The sequence below is a fragment of the Mustela lutreola genome, chromosome 15 (assembly GCF_030435805.1).
Source record: "Mustela lutreola isolate mMusLut2 chromosome 15, mMusLut2.pri, whole genome shotgun sequence".
NCBI lineage: Eukaryota > Metazoa > Chordata > Mammalia > Carnivora > Mustelidae > Mustela > Mustela lutreola.
This window is the reverse complement of record NC_081304.1, coordinates 12106316-12122002: the sequence shown is the minus strand read 5'-3', so window position 1 is coordinate 12122002 and position 15687 is coordinate 12106316. Positions and strand designations below refer to the sequence as shown.

Sequence of the window (15687 nt, the reverse complement as noted above, 5' to 3'; positions counted from 1 at the left end):
AAAAAAGATGTCAACACTGTTACTCTGGATGATGGATTACAAGAAACTTTATTTTATATGTATATTATTTAATGAAACAAAAACAAATTTTATGTGTGTATTATATAAATTTACTTTTTATATATTATAACTATTCAAATATATTACTAAATATTAAAATATTAATATGTGCATTAAACTAGACTATTAAATGCATACTGTGTCCTATATTAAAATATGTATTTTAAAATATACTAAAATATTAACATATATAATTTTTATACATTCATATGTTTGCACCTGTTATTCTTCCCATTTGGAGTTTTCTTCTTTCTTTTCCAAATAGTTGACTCCTATTCATTCCAACCTGATAACCTCACACAAGCCTTTTCACCTTTCTGTCTCTCAGTTTCGCAGTCTATAAGTGAGGATAATGATCGTGGCTACCTCACAGTTTTGGGGAGGGTTAAATCTGTTAATATATGTAAAGCATTTCAACAATATGTGTCAGTAGAGTAAGAGCAAAATAAATACCGGTTCCTGTTTTGTTGTTGCTCTCATCATCATTATCTCCATCATCATTAGCCTTTAATGTTCACCTCCTTACAGAAGCCTTTTCCGGTGTGAGGTATCGCTTAGTCTTTCCCTAATAACACTCTGCACATAGCTCTTCCATGACACTTGTGCTGTATTTTATCGACTCACTTATTTGTCACCTCCTCAACCGCGTTAAATTGTTTACCTCTGTAAACGTAGAGTGTCCGACGTAGAGGAGGTACTCCACAAAGTAAATGTTCATGAAACCATCGCAGGGATATAGCAGGATTTCAGGGCAGGCTGTGTGAGTGAGTGTGTGTGTGTGTGTGTGTGTGTGTGTGTAAAATTAGCCTGTTACAATCACCTGGAAATCAATCAATGTAGAAGAAAATATTGGTGATGTGAAAGGAAAGGAGACAGGGGTGTCAGACTCCTGATGGTGATAAGAGGTGGAATCCATGTCTTGGTGGAGAAACAATGCTCCCTTCAGTTACTGTGACAATTTCTGCATGGTCTATTTTCTGGAAAAGTTTCTGTGGAGTTGGTATTATTTCTTCTATTAATATTTGATAGAATTCACTAGTGAAGCCACTTGGGCTTCAGTATACTGTGTGAATAACTGTGTGTGTGTGTGTGCGTGCGCGTGCATGTTTAATACATACAGCGATGTATGACTCTTTGAGTTTTTCTCTTCTTGCCTTACTTTTGGTGATTTGTATCATTTAAGAGACTTTCATATTTTGCCTAAATTATCAAGAAATTTTTGGCAATATGTTATTCATAATATTTCCTTATTGCCCTCTTAATCTCTGTGGGTTCTGATAGTCATGTCCCTGTTTTTCTCATTCCTAATCTTGGTTAATTTGTATCTTCTCTCAGTATCTTGTATCTTCTGATAAGTCTACCTAGAGATTTATCGATTTTTTTTTTTTTTAAATCTCAGGGAACCAGCTTTTGGTTTTGCTGATTTTCTCTGTTGTTTTTGTTTCCTATTTCATTTATTTCTATTCTGGTATTATTTTCTTTCTTTCCTTATTTTGTCTTTAATTTGCTATTCTTTTTCAAGCTTCTTTAGGGGGCGCTCATATCAATATCACTTATTTTAGATTTTCCTTTTTTGCTAATAAAATAATTCAAAACTAAACATTTCCCCTAAGCACTGATTTAGCTGCATTCCATAAACATTATGGTTACATTTTCATTAATTTTAAAATATTTTCTAATTGCCTTTGTAAATTCTTTTTTGGCCATAGAAATTAGGTGTATTTTTAAATTTCTGAATATTTTGAGAATATCAGATACATATCTATTATCATTTCCAATTTAATTTCATTGTGGTCAGAGAATGTACTGTGTGTGATTTTAACCCTTTAAGAATTTTTGAAATTGTTGTATGACCCAGAATATGGTGTCTGATTAATAACGGTCAAGTTGGTTGACAGCGTTTTTCAGATCATGTACATCCTCACTAATTTTCTATCTCCTGTTTTTAATCAATTCCTGAGACAGTAGGGTTGAAATCTCATTTACAGAGGTGCATGGGTGTCTCAGTCAGTTAAGCATCTGCCTTCGGCTCAGGTCATGATCCTGGGATACTGGGATCAAGGCCCACATCAGGCTTCCTACTCAGCAGGGAGCCTGCAGCTCCCCCTGCTTGTGTGCTTTCTCTCTCTCTGTCAAATAAATAAAAATCTTCAAAAGAAAAGAAATCTCATTTACAGTTTGTGGATTTGCCTGTTTCCTCTTTCAGTGCTGTCAGTCTTTTGCCTCATGTATTTTGAAGCTCTTGAAATTAGGTGCTACATGTTAGGATTGTTCTATCATTTTTATGAATTAAGTTTTTATCATTATTGAAATATTCCCTTTTTTCTGCTAAGTTTCTTTGTTGTCAAATCTACTTTGATATTAGCATAGCCTCCTCACTTATGATTATTTTTTTCATGGTTCATCTTTCTTCATCCTTTTACTTTTAACATGTTTAAATATATAGTGTTTATTTTGAAAATATCATGGTTATACCTTCTTTTAGATCCAGTCTGACAATCTTTGTCATTTAGATAAAATTTTTAAACTATTTATATTTAATGTAATTATTGATATTGTTGGGTGTTATTCTATTATTCTGCTACTTGTTTTTGATTTGTCTCATCTTTTTTTCTTTTTTCCTCTTTTCATAGCTTTTATTCAATTCACTGAGTACTGATTAATATTCCGTTTTATTTCTACTATTGTCTTAGTAGATATACCTTTTTCTTTTTTCCTTTTTTTTGTGATATGGAGCTTTATTAAAGTCTGCCTTCATGATCTCTTATACCAGTTTACCATAAAATATAAATGCCTTCATAACAGTGTAGCTCTATTTTTCTATGCCTATCCTGTTTCTAAATATAGTATAACCCCCCCAATATACTTTTATTATTTCTGATTTTTTTAAAAGATTTATTTATTTTAGAGAGACAGCTCATGGAGGGGGGGTAGAGGGAGAGGAAGAGAGATAATGTCAATCAGACTCCATGCCCAGCTTGGAGCCCCACATAGGACTCAATCCCAGGACCCTGAGATCATGACCTGAGCCAAAATCAAGAGTCAGCCACTTAACTGACTGAGCCATCTAGGTGTCCCTATTATTTCTGCTTTTAAAAGTACATTTTCTTTCAAAGAAATTTTAAAAGGGGGGAAAAGGTAATTTCTCTTTATATTCTTATTTTCTCTGTCCAGTGCTCTTAATTCTTCAAGTTCATCCAGGTTTGCATTTGGTATCATTTTCCGTCTGCCTGAACAACTTCCTTTAGCCTTGCCTGTTGTTCACTTCTGCTGGTGACAGATTTTTGTTTGAAGAGGTCTATAGTTCATTTTCAGTTTTAAAGGATATTTCTACCAAATACACAATTCTAGATTGACAGATTTTTTTTTTCTTTCAGCACTTTAAAGATTCAATATGTTATCTTCTGACTAGCATAGTTTTAGATGAGAAATCCTCATTCTTATCTTATAAATGCATCTACCTCTCTGGCTGCTTTTAAGATGTTATCTTTAGTTCTGTTCTTGCAATTTGATTATGATGTATCTTGATGTGGTTTTCTTTGTGTTTATCTTTTTTGTTCATTGGTCTTCTTCCACTGGCGGGTGTACAGTTTTCTTCATATTGCAAGATTTGTACCTATTATGTCTTCAAATATTTTCCCAAACTTTTCTCCTTCTGATACACAATTATGCATATGTTAGATGCCATGATATAGTCTCATACATTACTTAGATTGTTCATTAAATTCAGTCTTTCGTCTTTCTGGCAATCATCTTTTCCTCTGTTGTGCCAAATCTGTTATTAATCCCATCCAGTGAAATTTTCCTTTCAGATAATATATTGCTATGCCCTGGGCTATTTAAGCTTTGTTTTGTTTTGTTTTTTCGCCTGTCTTTCATTTCTCTCCTCATTATGTTCATATTTTCATTTAAATATTTAGGTGTCATTTTAATAGGTATTTTTGAAACATAATGGTAGTCTTTGTCTACTGATGTCACCATCTCTGTCATTTCTTAGTCTAACTTTATTGACTAATTTTTCTTCTTCTATGACTTACATATTTCTGCTTCTTATGCCATCTTTTATTGAATGCTGAACATTGTAAAATACAAGTTCTTGAATACTGGATTTTCCTGACTTCTTTTGAAAAATATTGAGATCGTTCAGGAAGGAGTTACTTGCAGTGACCAGTTTGATCCAATTGAGCCTTAAAAATTAAAAAAAAAAAAAAAAAACTTTAGTAGAGCAGATTTAAAATTAACTTTACTCTAAGGCTAGTTTAACCCTGTGACTAAGTGTGACCTTCCTGGACGTTATATGAGAACCATTCAGTTTGGCTGGTCAGAAGAGAAATATCCCTCAGCCCTGTGTAAGCTTAGGAAATTGTTTATTTTAAATCTCACTAGTCACTTTTTACTTGACCTTGTAGAACCTTACCCATACATACACAGCTCAGTATCAGTAACAGACTCAGAGGGAACCTACGTAGGTGTCTGGAGCTCTTTCTGTGCATAGCTCCCTTCTGTCTAGTGCTCTGTCCCCACAAACTCCAACTGCCTCAGCCTTCCCAAACTCCAGTCTTCATCTCCTCAGCTCACAATCCTGCTATGCTATAATTTGATTCCCTTGCCTATGTTTAGTTCAGATGTGCCTCCAGAAAGAAAGGTGTGATTGGAAGGTTTAACCTCACTTGTTTCCCCTTCTTCACAGGGTCACAGTCCTAAACATCCTAAAACAGTTTTTTCCCCCTTTATTTTGTCCAGTTTTCTCGCTGTTGACTGTAACAGATTAAGTAAGGGCCCAGTCACTCCCATCATAGCCCAGGCAGAAATCATTAATTTTACTTATGCTTCACAAAGCTATAGCTTTATTTTGAGGTAAAATATAGGCAACTTCAAGTTTGGAAGTTCTGTAAATATTTTAAATTAAATTAAATATAAATATGTTCTATGAATTTTCTGATTTTTTTTTTGTTTTTAGGGGCGTGCGCAGTTATATACTAACATCTGGCAACAACTGGCCATAACTGTTATTCAGAGTGTTTGGAGAAGCTTCAAATGGATGCCTACAAAGTTTTGAGTAGAAAGTACTGCATAATAGGCTGAGGTTTATGTTATGTTTCAAGTATCTGGGAAGCATCCTTTTCGTAAAGGCAGATATTTAATTCAAAAACTAATGCTGTTATATTTTAAGGAAATTTATCTTTATAATATCTGGACTTGCCTCAGATTTTAGAGGAGCCTCCTAATTCTCCTCTAAATTACCTTCATGGAAATATGAGTGCCTGAACTTTCACCAATAATAAAAAATGGAAAATAAAGGAATGAAAGACTGTTTTGAATGAGGACTTAATGCAAAGTATCCTGCAAGGAAAAAGTAGCATATTATGATGACTAAAAACCATCGACACATTGGTTTATTTTTTTCCATTAAAGTTTTAACCCAATATTTTGATAGGAACTGTGTAGAGAAAGTGAACCAATACATTGGTGGCTTTCTAACAAGGAAGAGTGAACTGAGAAAGAGACCCTAGGAAAGCAGAGGGGAGCTAAGTGCTTGGTGGAGGGTGGAGGGCATGACCAGCCATAATGGGAGCAGTTAGGAAGAGCCAGAGATTAAAACAACAGCAATGACAAAACAACTTTGCTCACTTCAGAATTGTGATTTTCCTCTCATCTGTTATTCCACATCTGTTCAGGCTATGCTGCAGATGTTTGAAAATTGTCCTTCTATGTAGTAATGATAGCTATAAAAATAAGACTTGGATTAAAATAACCATAACTTAAGTTTATGCATGGAAATGTATAAGTCAATACCATCCTGAGAATAAAATAATTCAAAACATGTTTTAGGGATGGTTTGCATGATGAATTTTCTGTGGATGTTCAACCATGCTAAACCAGAACTTTTTTTGTTTATTGTTTTTTGTTTTTGAGAGCAAGAAACGGGGAGAGGGCACTTGGGCAGAGGGAAGGAAAGAGGAGAGGCAGAGAGGGAGAGAGAATCTTAAGCAGGCTCCACATCCAGCGTGGAACCCAGCTTGGGGCTCTATCTCACGAGCCTGAGATCCTGACCTGAGCTAAAATGAAGAGTTGGACACAACTAACTGAGCCAGGTGCCCCTAAACCAGAGCATTTTAGACTTCAGAAATTTTAGAAGTTTAGAAGCATTTTAGAAGTTCAGAAATTCAGGCAATTGTAACTTAGTTTCACATACATAATAGAAACCTTGATGGGTGATAAATTAATTTTATTTCTTCAGTCACTCTTATTATTCTCCAAAATAGTGATTCTTTTCTATTAGCTATTAGCAAGTTCTGGAGGTATTCATATATTACCAGCTGGTCTCCCTTTGTTTGTTTGTTTGTTTGTTTTTAAAAGATTTATTTATTGGGGCACCTGGGTGGCTCAGTGGTTTAAAGCCTCTGCCTTTGGCTCAGGTCATGATCCCAGGGTCCTGGGATGGAGCCCTGTATCAGGCTGTCTGCTCAGCAGGGAGCCTGCTTCCTCTGTCTCTCTCTGCCTGCCCCTCTGCCTACAGACAGATCTCTGTCTGTCAAATAAATAAGTAAAATCTTTTTTAAAAAAATATTTATTTATTTTAGAGACAGAAGGAGAGAGTGAGCATGGGGATGGGCAGAGGGAGAGGGAGAGAATCTCGGGCAGACTCCCCGCTGAGCATGGAGCCCTACATGGGGTGCAGTGTCATGACCCATGATCATGACCTGAGCCAAAATCAAGAGTTGGCTGCTCGACCAACTGGGCAAGTTGTGCCAGTTGGTCTCACTTTAAATTCAACATTAGTGATTTTAAGTGGGCCCTAATGCTTCCTGGAGACCTGAGACTCATACTGCATACCTTGGTCCTATCCCTTTCCCACTTTCCTAGACGAGACCATCCATACCCTTCCCTCCTACCTCAAATCTTCCACCCCTCTCTTCTATGGTCCTCATGTTTTCTGTGAATTTTTCCCCCTCCTTCCCGGGGAAGGTGGAAGCAACCAGTACTTGCCCAATGGGGCAGGTGTGATTTACGTGGACTCCTAGCCAAGGCCCTCTCCTCCCCTGAGCTCTAGATCCTGTCCCCTCTCCTTTACTCAAGAACATGTCTCTGGGGTGCCTGGGTGGCTCAGTAGGTTGAGGCCTCTGCTTTCAGCTTGGGTCGTGGTCCTGGGGTCCTGGGATCGAGCCCTGCATCAGGCTCTCTGCTCAGTGGGGAGCCTGCTTCCCTCTCTCTCTATCTGCCTCTCTGCCTACTTGTAATCTCTGTCAACTAAATAAAATCTTTAACAAAAGAGAGAGAGAGAGAGAGAGAGAGAGAGAGAGAGAGAGAGAAAGAAAAAGGAAAGAACAGAAAGAAAGGAGAGAAAGAAAGAACATTTCTCCTACCAGCCTGCATGCGTGCTGTTAGTTCTCTCATCATACAGAAAACCAAACAAAACAAGTCAGCCCTTTCTTCGCCCACTTCCCCTGCAGCTTCCAGTCCATTCCTCCCTCTCCCCTCATGACAGAACTCTGTATGACAAATTGTATGTGCTCCACTTCCCCTCCTTCTCTGGAGCTTCTACACGACACCACAACTGCCTGTGTTCAGATCACCATCGTCCTCCGCAGGCTCAAGCCATATCCTTACTTTCCAGTCTTCGTTGCCCATGACCTCTCCGTCGCTGGAGCAGCTGACCCAGAGGAATAGTCCTGAAAACACTTTCTTTACTTGGCTTCAGGACTGCATCTTATCCTGATTTCTTCTGTCTCAGACCCTTCCTCCGGTTTGCTCTCCTCCTCCTCTCTAGCCTCCTGACATTTGCAGTACAGGGCTCTGTATACCCAGACTTCTGGGGTTCTTGTACACTCAAAGCCTTGAGGTCTCATCCAGGAGCATCATTCCATCTACCACTTATATTCTGATGATGTCTGAATTTATACTTCTAAACTAGACCTCTCCACCGGACTCCAGCCTCGACTACCCAAACAGTCACCTCAACACAGATGTCTAAGAGGCATCGCCATGTGTAACATGTCCGAAACCAATCTCTCCATCTTCCCCCCAAAACCTGTTCCACCCACAGTTTTCCTGATGAAAGATAATAACAACCCCACTTCTCTAGTCGCTTGGGAGAAAGATCTTGAAGTCATCTTGGTTTACCTCTTTTTATCCTACAGCATATGCAGTTGGCTCTACCTTCACATCTTTCAAGGAACCTGACCACGTCTCAGCACATCCTCAGTTACGTCGCGGTTTGTGTGTGACAGCCTCCCAGCTGGCTGCTCTGCTGGGTTCTTGCCCCACACAGGAGCTAGCATAATCCTGTGACGACTTAAGTTCAATCCTGTCACTCTTGAGCTGAAACCACTTCAGTGACTCTCCGTTCCACTCAGATTAAAAGCCACATTCCATACAGTTGCCCACGACACCAGGAAGGATCTGGCTCCTTGTTCTCCCTCAGACCTTATCCAAGGGAGACATTGCTCAGCGACCCAGTTTGAAGCGAACTGGCCGCCTCACCGTGCCTTGAACGTGCCTCTGCCCCTGGGCTTTTGCATCGGCCCTCCCTCTGCCCTCCCTTTCCCTCAAGGTCCCCGGGACTCCCCCATCTCCTGCATGTCGGTGCGCAGCGAGGCTTTCCCTGACTCCCACATCCTAACGCTGGAAACGACCCCCGCCTTCCGTCACTTCCCATCTCTTTCCGGCTTCGGCCTCTCCATAGCACTCGCACCATCTAAAATATTGTCACTTCGGTCAGTTATTTCATTTCCTCACTAGGACAGAATTTCCGTAAAGGTCGGGAGGGATGTTTGTCTGCTTTATTCACCGCCCTCGTCCCAGTTGCCTGGAATGGATGAACGAATGAGGTGGTTGCAAAGGCATGATGTGAGCCTGTGGCATTCCGACACAGGTGGTCCTGCGCGAACCAGCATCTCTGACTCCACATTTTTTAGGGAAAATAACATAATCTTTATGGCACTGTCATTTTTATATTTTCTAGTAAATAAATATTTTTAAAAGGCTTACAGCATTGTCTTGCCCAGGGTGAGAGCTCTGCAGGTGCTTATTAAATAAGCAAAAAATACTTACCGTACATTTTGTGATTTAAAAAATATTGGCGGAATGTGAACCACAACAAATCTCAGGAGGCTCAGAGTGGCCTCCATTCTACAATGGAGAGTGGCTTCCTTCGGTATTGAGGTAGAATAGCGTCTGATGGCTTAAGGGGAAAAAATAGTAATAGTCACATGCCCTCTCTAGTCTGAAAAAACAGAACTACCCAGTGTACTGAGTGGGACTATAGATATGGAGAGATTTTGCAATAAAGTCTAAAGAATCGCTTTCGAGCTCAAGTCCGTAAAACACATGGCTATTGTCTTAGTCAGCTCAGGTTCTATAACAAAACACCATAAACTGGGCGGCTTATCAAGAACAGACATTTATCTCTGATAGTTCTGGAGGCTGGAAGTCTGAGCTCAGGGTGCCAGTGTATCAAGTTCCGGGGAGAGCCTTCCTCTGGGCCGTAGACTCCATCTTCTTGTTATCTCCTCACAGGGCAGGAGAAAGTGAGCTCTGTGGCTTCTTATAAGGGCTCTCATCCCATCCCTGAGGGGATCCCCCCCCCCATTACCTAATTACCCCGCAAAGGCCTAACCACCAAATCCTATCCCATTGGGATTAGGGTTTCCGTGTCTGCCTCTGCCTCCACCCCTGGTTTGCTCTCTGGGGAGACGGCATGAGAACGGGAACGCGGGCGTGGCTGGGGGCAAAATGAAATTGGGATTGTGCAAGAGCTGGTATCCTGAACCTTCAGCAAACACCAGCAGCCAGATCTCTGCCTCCTGGAAGTAGGCTGGAGGAGACAGCTCGGGGCAAGATGGCCCAAGACAAACGTCCAGTCAGAGACAGGCAGGGAGAGTCCAGGCCCTTCTAAGACACCCGTGATGGGACGTCCATGCATCCAAAGCCTGCCTGTTTTAGAGGCCTCACTTTAAATACAAAATTTCACCAGACAAGTGAGGAAAGTTTCTAAAAGGAAAAACGGACAAAAAGTGGTTGGCAAAGCAAATGCATGAAAGTAACTCAGAAAAAAACAGATGCTCTAGAGAGCAGAAAAATGTTTGGGTGTGTGTATGGACATTCAGAAACATATTAAGTGTATTTGGATCTAATAAGCTCAGTAGAGAGAGGCAGGCACTGTGCTCAGCCTGACTGAGTACCCATGCTCCACTGAGTGGGGTTAAAGTGGCTTCTTTACTTCCCAGCTGTGTGGCACTGGGCAAGTTACTTAACCTCTCTGTGCCTATATTTCCTCATCTTAAAAAGCAGATAGACGGTGCTACTCAAAGAACAACAACAACAAAAACCTCTTAGAAATTACGAATAGTATGGTGGGATTTTTTTTTTTTTTAATCCAACAAAAAGTTTAAAATTAGGAGTCGAGAACTCCTTGTGAAAGATCAAGAAGACAAAGAAATGGAAGATAGAAATGAGAAAAAGAGATGATACACCTGAGCAGCCCAACAGCAAAAGCTGCAGAGACGGACGGACGGACAGACAGACCGATAAAGGGGGAGGGCGGGGGAGAGACCTGGGAACAGAGAGAGGAAACTTTGAGAGTAATGACCAAAGCTCTTCCAGAAGCAGAGGACACAGTCGGGTCGGAAGGGCCTCTTTGGTGCTTTTGCACAATGAATGAGAAGAAAGGCCCAGTCCAGTGTGTCACGGAGCCATTCCGAGCACTCAGGATGCGGCGAGCCTCCCAGAGGGTCCCATGCGGAGGATGGGAACTTGAGTGGCAGGAGAGATAGTCGAGCTCTAAGTAATGCAGACTTACTCTGGGAAGGCCACCCTCCTTCCGGGACATGAAAATTATTTGATGTCGATATATTTGTCACTTGAAAAAAGTAGCCCTTGTGTGTTAGGCAGACTAGGGGCACATGTCTTTGCTAGGTGAGTCTCAGAATGGCCCCTCTGCCTCGGTCCGGTCCGGGAGCACCCGTTCTTTCATCTTTCAACAATGGGGAAGAAGATTAACTTGACCTTTTCCCGCTTCTCCTCCTCTCTTCCCTCCCCCTGTTTCCTTCGCTGCTTCTGCGGTTCCCTCCTTTACCTTCCGAGCCTCGCACTCTTGCTCAGTCTGTTTCTGCCGCCTCTTCTCGCTTTCTCTTTCTCTCCACGGAAGTCTGTGTTTGTCTCATAATTGGCAGGAGATTTTTTTTTTTTCTTTTGCTTTTTGCTTTTTAAGTGATGAATAGTTGGCATGAGATCAAAGCCAAGCCCTGTGGTTTTCTGGCTGCCCCAGAAGGGCGGCGCGGCTGGCAGCCGGCCCAGCTGCCTGGTGATAGGCGTGTGGAAGAGATACCAAGCTCACAGGTCACCGTGTGTGTGTGTGTGTGTGTTCATGTTCGTGTGTTTTTCAGGCCAACAGCAGGCTGAAGCAGATTGAGAAGGAATACACTCAGAGGCTTGCCAAATCTTCACAGGTAAGAATGTTGAAAGAAAGAAAAAAAAAAAGCAAAACCAAAACAAACAAAAAAGAAACCTACACATAAAACCATTTGTCCTTTAGAGTTAAACTTAATTCTCTTCAGTGTCTTTATGGGTCAGTATCATTTTTTGATGATGGATAAATAATACATGCTTTTAGTATTTTAGCCTTCTTAAAAGATTTTTTTTAATCAGGCATATTGAACCATTTGAACTAACATACACACACACACACACACACACACACACTCTCTCAGATGTTGTAAAACCAGCCAGTGCACTTGAACAAGCCCAGGCTGCAACATATTTCACAAGGGCGGGAAATGCGCACCTACATTTGTGATGCAAGCAGTTTGATACCATCTGTGCTTTTTTGCAATATTCCATTTAGTTGTACCTGAAGACTGCTTAGCAATAAAATTCAAAATGATAAATGTTCTATGTTAAATTATCTGCTCAACTGTTGACTCCTTTTGGGGAAAAGGAGAATGATTAAGTCCCTACATTATATATATCTGGCTTCCTGGTCTTGCTCTAGCAGTTTTAGTAGAAGGCCAACAACTGAATGCCTGTCTCAACTCGACATATGATGCTTAAAATACCTTTTCTGTGTAAGCTGTTATAATGATATCCTATAGTATCATTTAGGGAATCCCAAGAATTCCTTAGTTTTATGAGTAATTCTAGAATAAAAGATGGCAATTTTCATTGTATAGATGGATAGGTTAAGCCATTCACTTTCGTGGGCATCATATTTAATGATTTTAAAATCAGCTCTTCCTGGTAATTTCGCATTTGCACAGTGATGTGTGGCCATGAACTGAAATTTCTGTGCCATTTTATAAGTTACCACACAATGACAAAAGAGTAATAAAATCAAGAATTTTATGGGGCACTAACCATGTTGACTCCGTGTTCATGCATGAGAACTCTGGGCTTAAGGACTATTATTGGCCCCATTTCCCCACTGAGGAAACAGGCTCAGAGAGCTGAGGTCGTGCTGGTTAGCAAGTGACTAAGCCAGGACCCCTCCTGGATCGGACCAGAGAGCAGACCCTCACAGCCCGATGCCACCAGCCTGGCTCAGTCTGCACCACCACTCCCCGAACTCTGGGGATAACTCATAAAATTTCTTTGATTATACAATTATTTCTAAAATGTGCATATGCCATATAATTTACATCCCACTCGGAAAGCAAAATGTCTCTGTCCCAGTGAAGATTTACATGCATTTACTTAAGAGATTATGATATGTCCTGATTGCCATCATCCCAGACCTCCTTTGAAGAAGGAGCACGGGGAAATAGTCTTTTAAATTCTTTTGCAAGAGTCTTCATATAAGAAGAATCTTGTAATCAGAAGAAATATTATGACTCCTGAAGTTACACTTTAAATTAAGACATGAAAAATAAGTAGCTGGCGTACTTATGTCCTGCTTATTTTGCGTTATGTTAAATGGGGGAGGCAGACCGAAAGTGAGATAGAAGATAGCCCGTAAAAATGCTTAAATAATGAGAGTGTAAACAGGAGTATTTAAGTTTATCTAAAGGAATGTGTGAAGAAGCTTGATTAGTTCATATTAAAGCAAATTAAACGTCAGTTAATGTGGAAGAAAGCCTACAGCTTTGGAGTCCAACCGACCCGAATTTGAATACCAGCCCTACTACCTATATGACCTTGAGCGAGTTACCTGGACTCCCTGGAATTCAGTTTCCTCATTTGTAAAAGGAGGGGGTAGTGCTTACCTCACAGGCTAGTTTTAAGTATTTAGTAACGTAAGGGGGAAAACAGTGCTTAATAGAGAGTGCTTAGTACACAGTAAAGCATTTAATGGCTGTTAGCTCATATTGCAGCAGGATGAAAATGGAAATAGAGACAAGAAAAGAGGGAACAAAGAATTTAAAAGAGATACGGAAGGAACAAGAAGTTATTTTTAATTATTTTTGGGTATTCAAGAATTGATCAAATCTCCCTCCAAAATGTGGAAAGGCACAGGGGGTTGCTAAATATTTTCCCAAGTAAAGACATGAAGAAGCAGGAGGAGGAGGAAAAGCCAACTAGTGCCAGCTGTCATGTCCTATAGCCTATGCAACACCAAATAGGAAAATAAAAGTCTTTGAAAGACAGTCCATCCTCCTCATAAAAGGTAGGATGACAACCTTATGTTGATAATATTTTGTTTGTCCACCTCTAAATACATGTAAATATTTATATGTTTATAAGCATATGTGTATATTTGTATCTGTGTACGGGCATTGGGGAAACATTGGTCTACAATCCAGTCGGTTTAAAGAAACATTATTTGAAAATGAACATTACAAACAGAACCATAGACTGACTTTTTCTGTTTTCTAGTGATAGTTTGCCAAGATCCCTAACTCCTATCTAATTTGAGGACAACACCAGAAGCAAAGTTGCTTAACTCTTTATCAGGTTTAAAAAAAAAAAAATCCCTCTCTGAAAAAAAAAATTTTTAAGTAATATGATGAATGCATTTATAATGAATGCATTAGTATCCAGGAGATCATCAGGTTAAATTTGGAAAATATTTTAAATATTTTCCTTCCTTAAAGGAAGTCACTTAATCTTTGAGATTTTATCAAGCTTTTGGGATCTAATGGACCATGAACACCAAGCCCGTGGCATACCCAGGACTGTGCCCCTTCTGAGATTCTCCATGTTCATCATGATGGCAATGACTGCCTCATCTCTGGGCACACTCCCAAATATGATTTCCATCAGAATCAAAACTTTGTTCTTTTTGTCTTAATATGACATTTTCACTTTGCCTTTTCAGTATTAGCACAGTTGTCCCCATTCAGCTGGCTCACCTGGCGGCCATTTTTCAGAGAAAGATACCGCCATGTTGCAAGAAGACAGGTCACTGTGGACAAGTCTAGAGCCGAATACCAGTAGAGCTCGCCCACTGCGAAGAGCCTGGCTCCCCCCAGTGCCCTCACCTGCTCCCACGTACCTGAGGCAGATTATGCCTGGACATATTCCACAGGTCCCTCGTGCCACAACCTTCATGTCATTCTCCAGGGTGGCAACCCAGAAGCCAAACGTGCTGGGGAGCCACTCTTCCCACTTGTTTGATGAGGCTCTCAGTATCTACCAAATCTTCCCAAGTAGGCCCTGCTATATTTTAAAGAGGAGTTTTGTAAAAATCTCAAGCTGTACTACAATCTGGAAAACATCAGAGTGAGTTAAAGAGGAAATCTCAGCCTCTATTCAGAATCCTCTTTCTAAGACTTAATAAGACCCACTAAACATTTTTTGCAAAGTGTTAAATGCTTAGCAATAATGAACTATTAGAGCTTTCGTGAGTTAGGTTGCTTATGACATCAGCTTGAAATAGCTCTCCTTTTGCTTCCCAAAATATTAATTTTTAATAACGCATGGAAATATTCACATCTACATCTCTCTCTGAAGCGAATGCAGGGTAAACATTCAGTTGAGTGGTGACATTTTAATTATGATTCAATCAAAACTGGTGGGGTTTATGGTTGCATAGATTAGTTCTGATTTTTCTCAGAAACTTTTAATATCATTATTCTATGAAAAGGCTAGATCATCTCAATATAACTTGTCAGGTAATTATTCTTTTTATTTACTATGATTATAGTTCTACTACTAAAATATTAAGTGCCAGTTACATGCACTGAGCTAAGATGAATATAATCTACAGTCTTTTACTCTATGTCTATAACCAAGTGAGTTTTATTCTTTACCCAAAGCATATTAATCAAGTTAGTATTAATTGGGATCTTAAATCTCAATTCTGGCTTTAAAAATTACCCACCTTTCAGCTACCTCTCTATATCCATCTCATCTGTCAGTGTGTCAACCACTTTATCTACTCACCTACCTACCGTGGTTCACCTTAAATGTTTTGACACTCTCCCTGAATCATCTTTGTCAGATTTTAGAATAACTTTCCAAAGATAATCTCATTACTTCATCCCAAGAATCTCATCATTCCCCCCAAGAATGTAAGGTTTCATTTTCCATACAAAAGCAAGCATGCTCTCCTCAGAACATCCAGGACTTTGCTCATAGCTCCTTCCAAAACCTGAATTTATTTCTTTTTGATGTACTCTTATCATTAAGCTTCTGAAAATGAGAGATCCTTGTTTCTTGCCCTTACGGTCACTTGAAGAACCCACAAATACG

The 15687-nt window shown here is 40.0% G+C and overlaps 1 protein-coding gene across 8 annotated transcripts in view; it reads left to right on the top strand.

The window, feature by feature from the left end:
- Positions 1 to 15687, top strand: part of CEP112 (centrosomal protein 112) — a 410940-nt gene that overhangs the window by 306435 nt on the left and 88818 nt on the right. For 5 of the 8 annotated variants that reach the window (XM_059147621.1, XM_059147617.1, XM_059147619.1 and 2 more), the window contains one exon: positions 11448 to 11510. The exons of 2 other annotated variants lie outside the window; for them this stretch is intronic. In XM_059147621.1, coding sequence (XP_059003604.1) covers positions 11448 to 11510 — 63 coding nt within the window. Of the gene's footprint in view, positions 1 to 5020; positions 5494 to 11447; positions 11511 to 15687 lie in introns of those variants that run through there. One more of the 8 variants, XM_059147623.1, reaches the window with a different exon arrangement.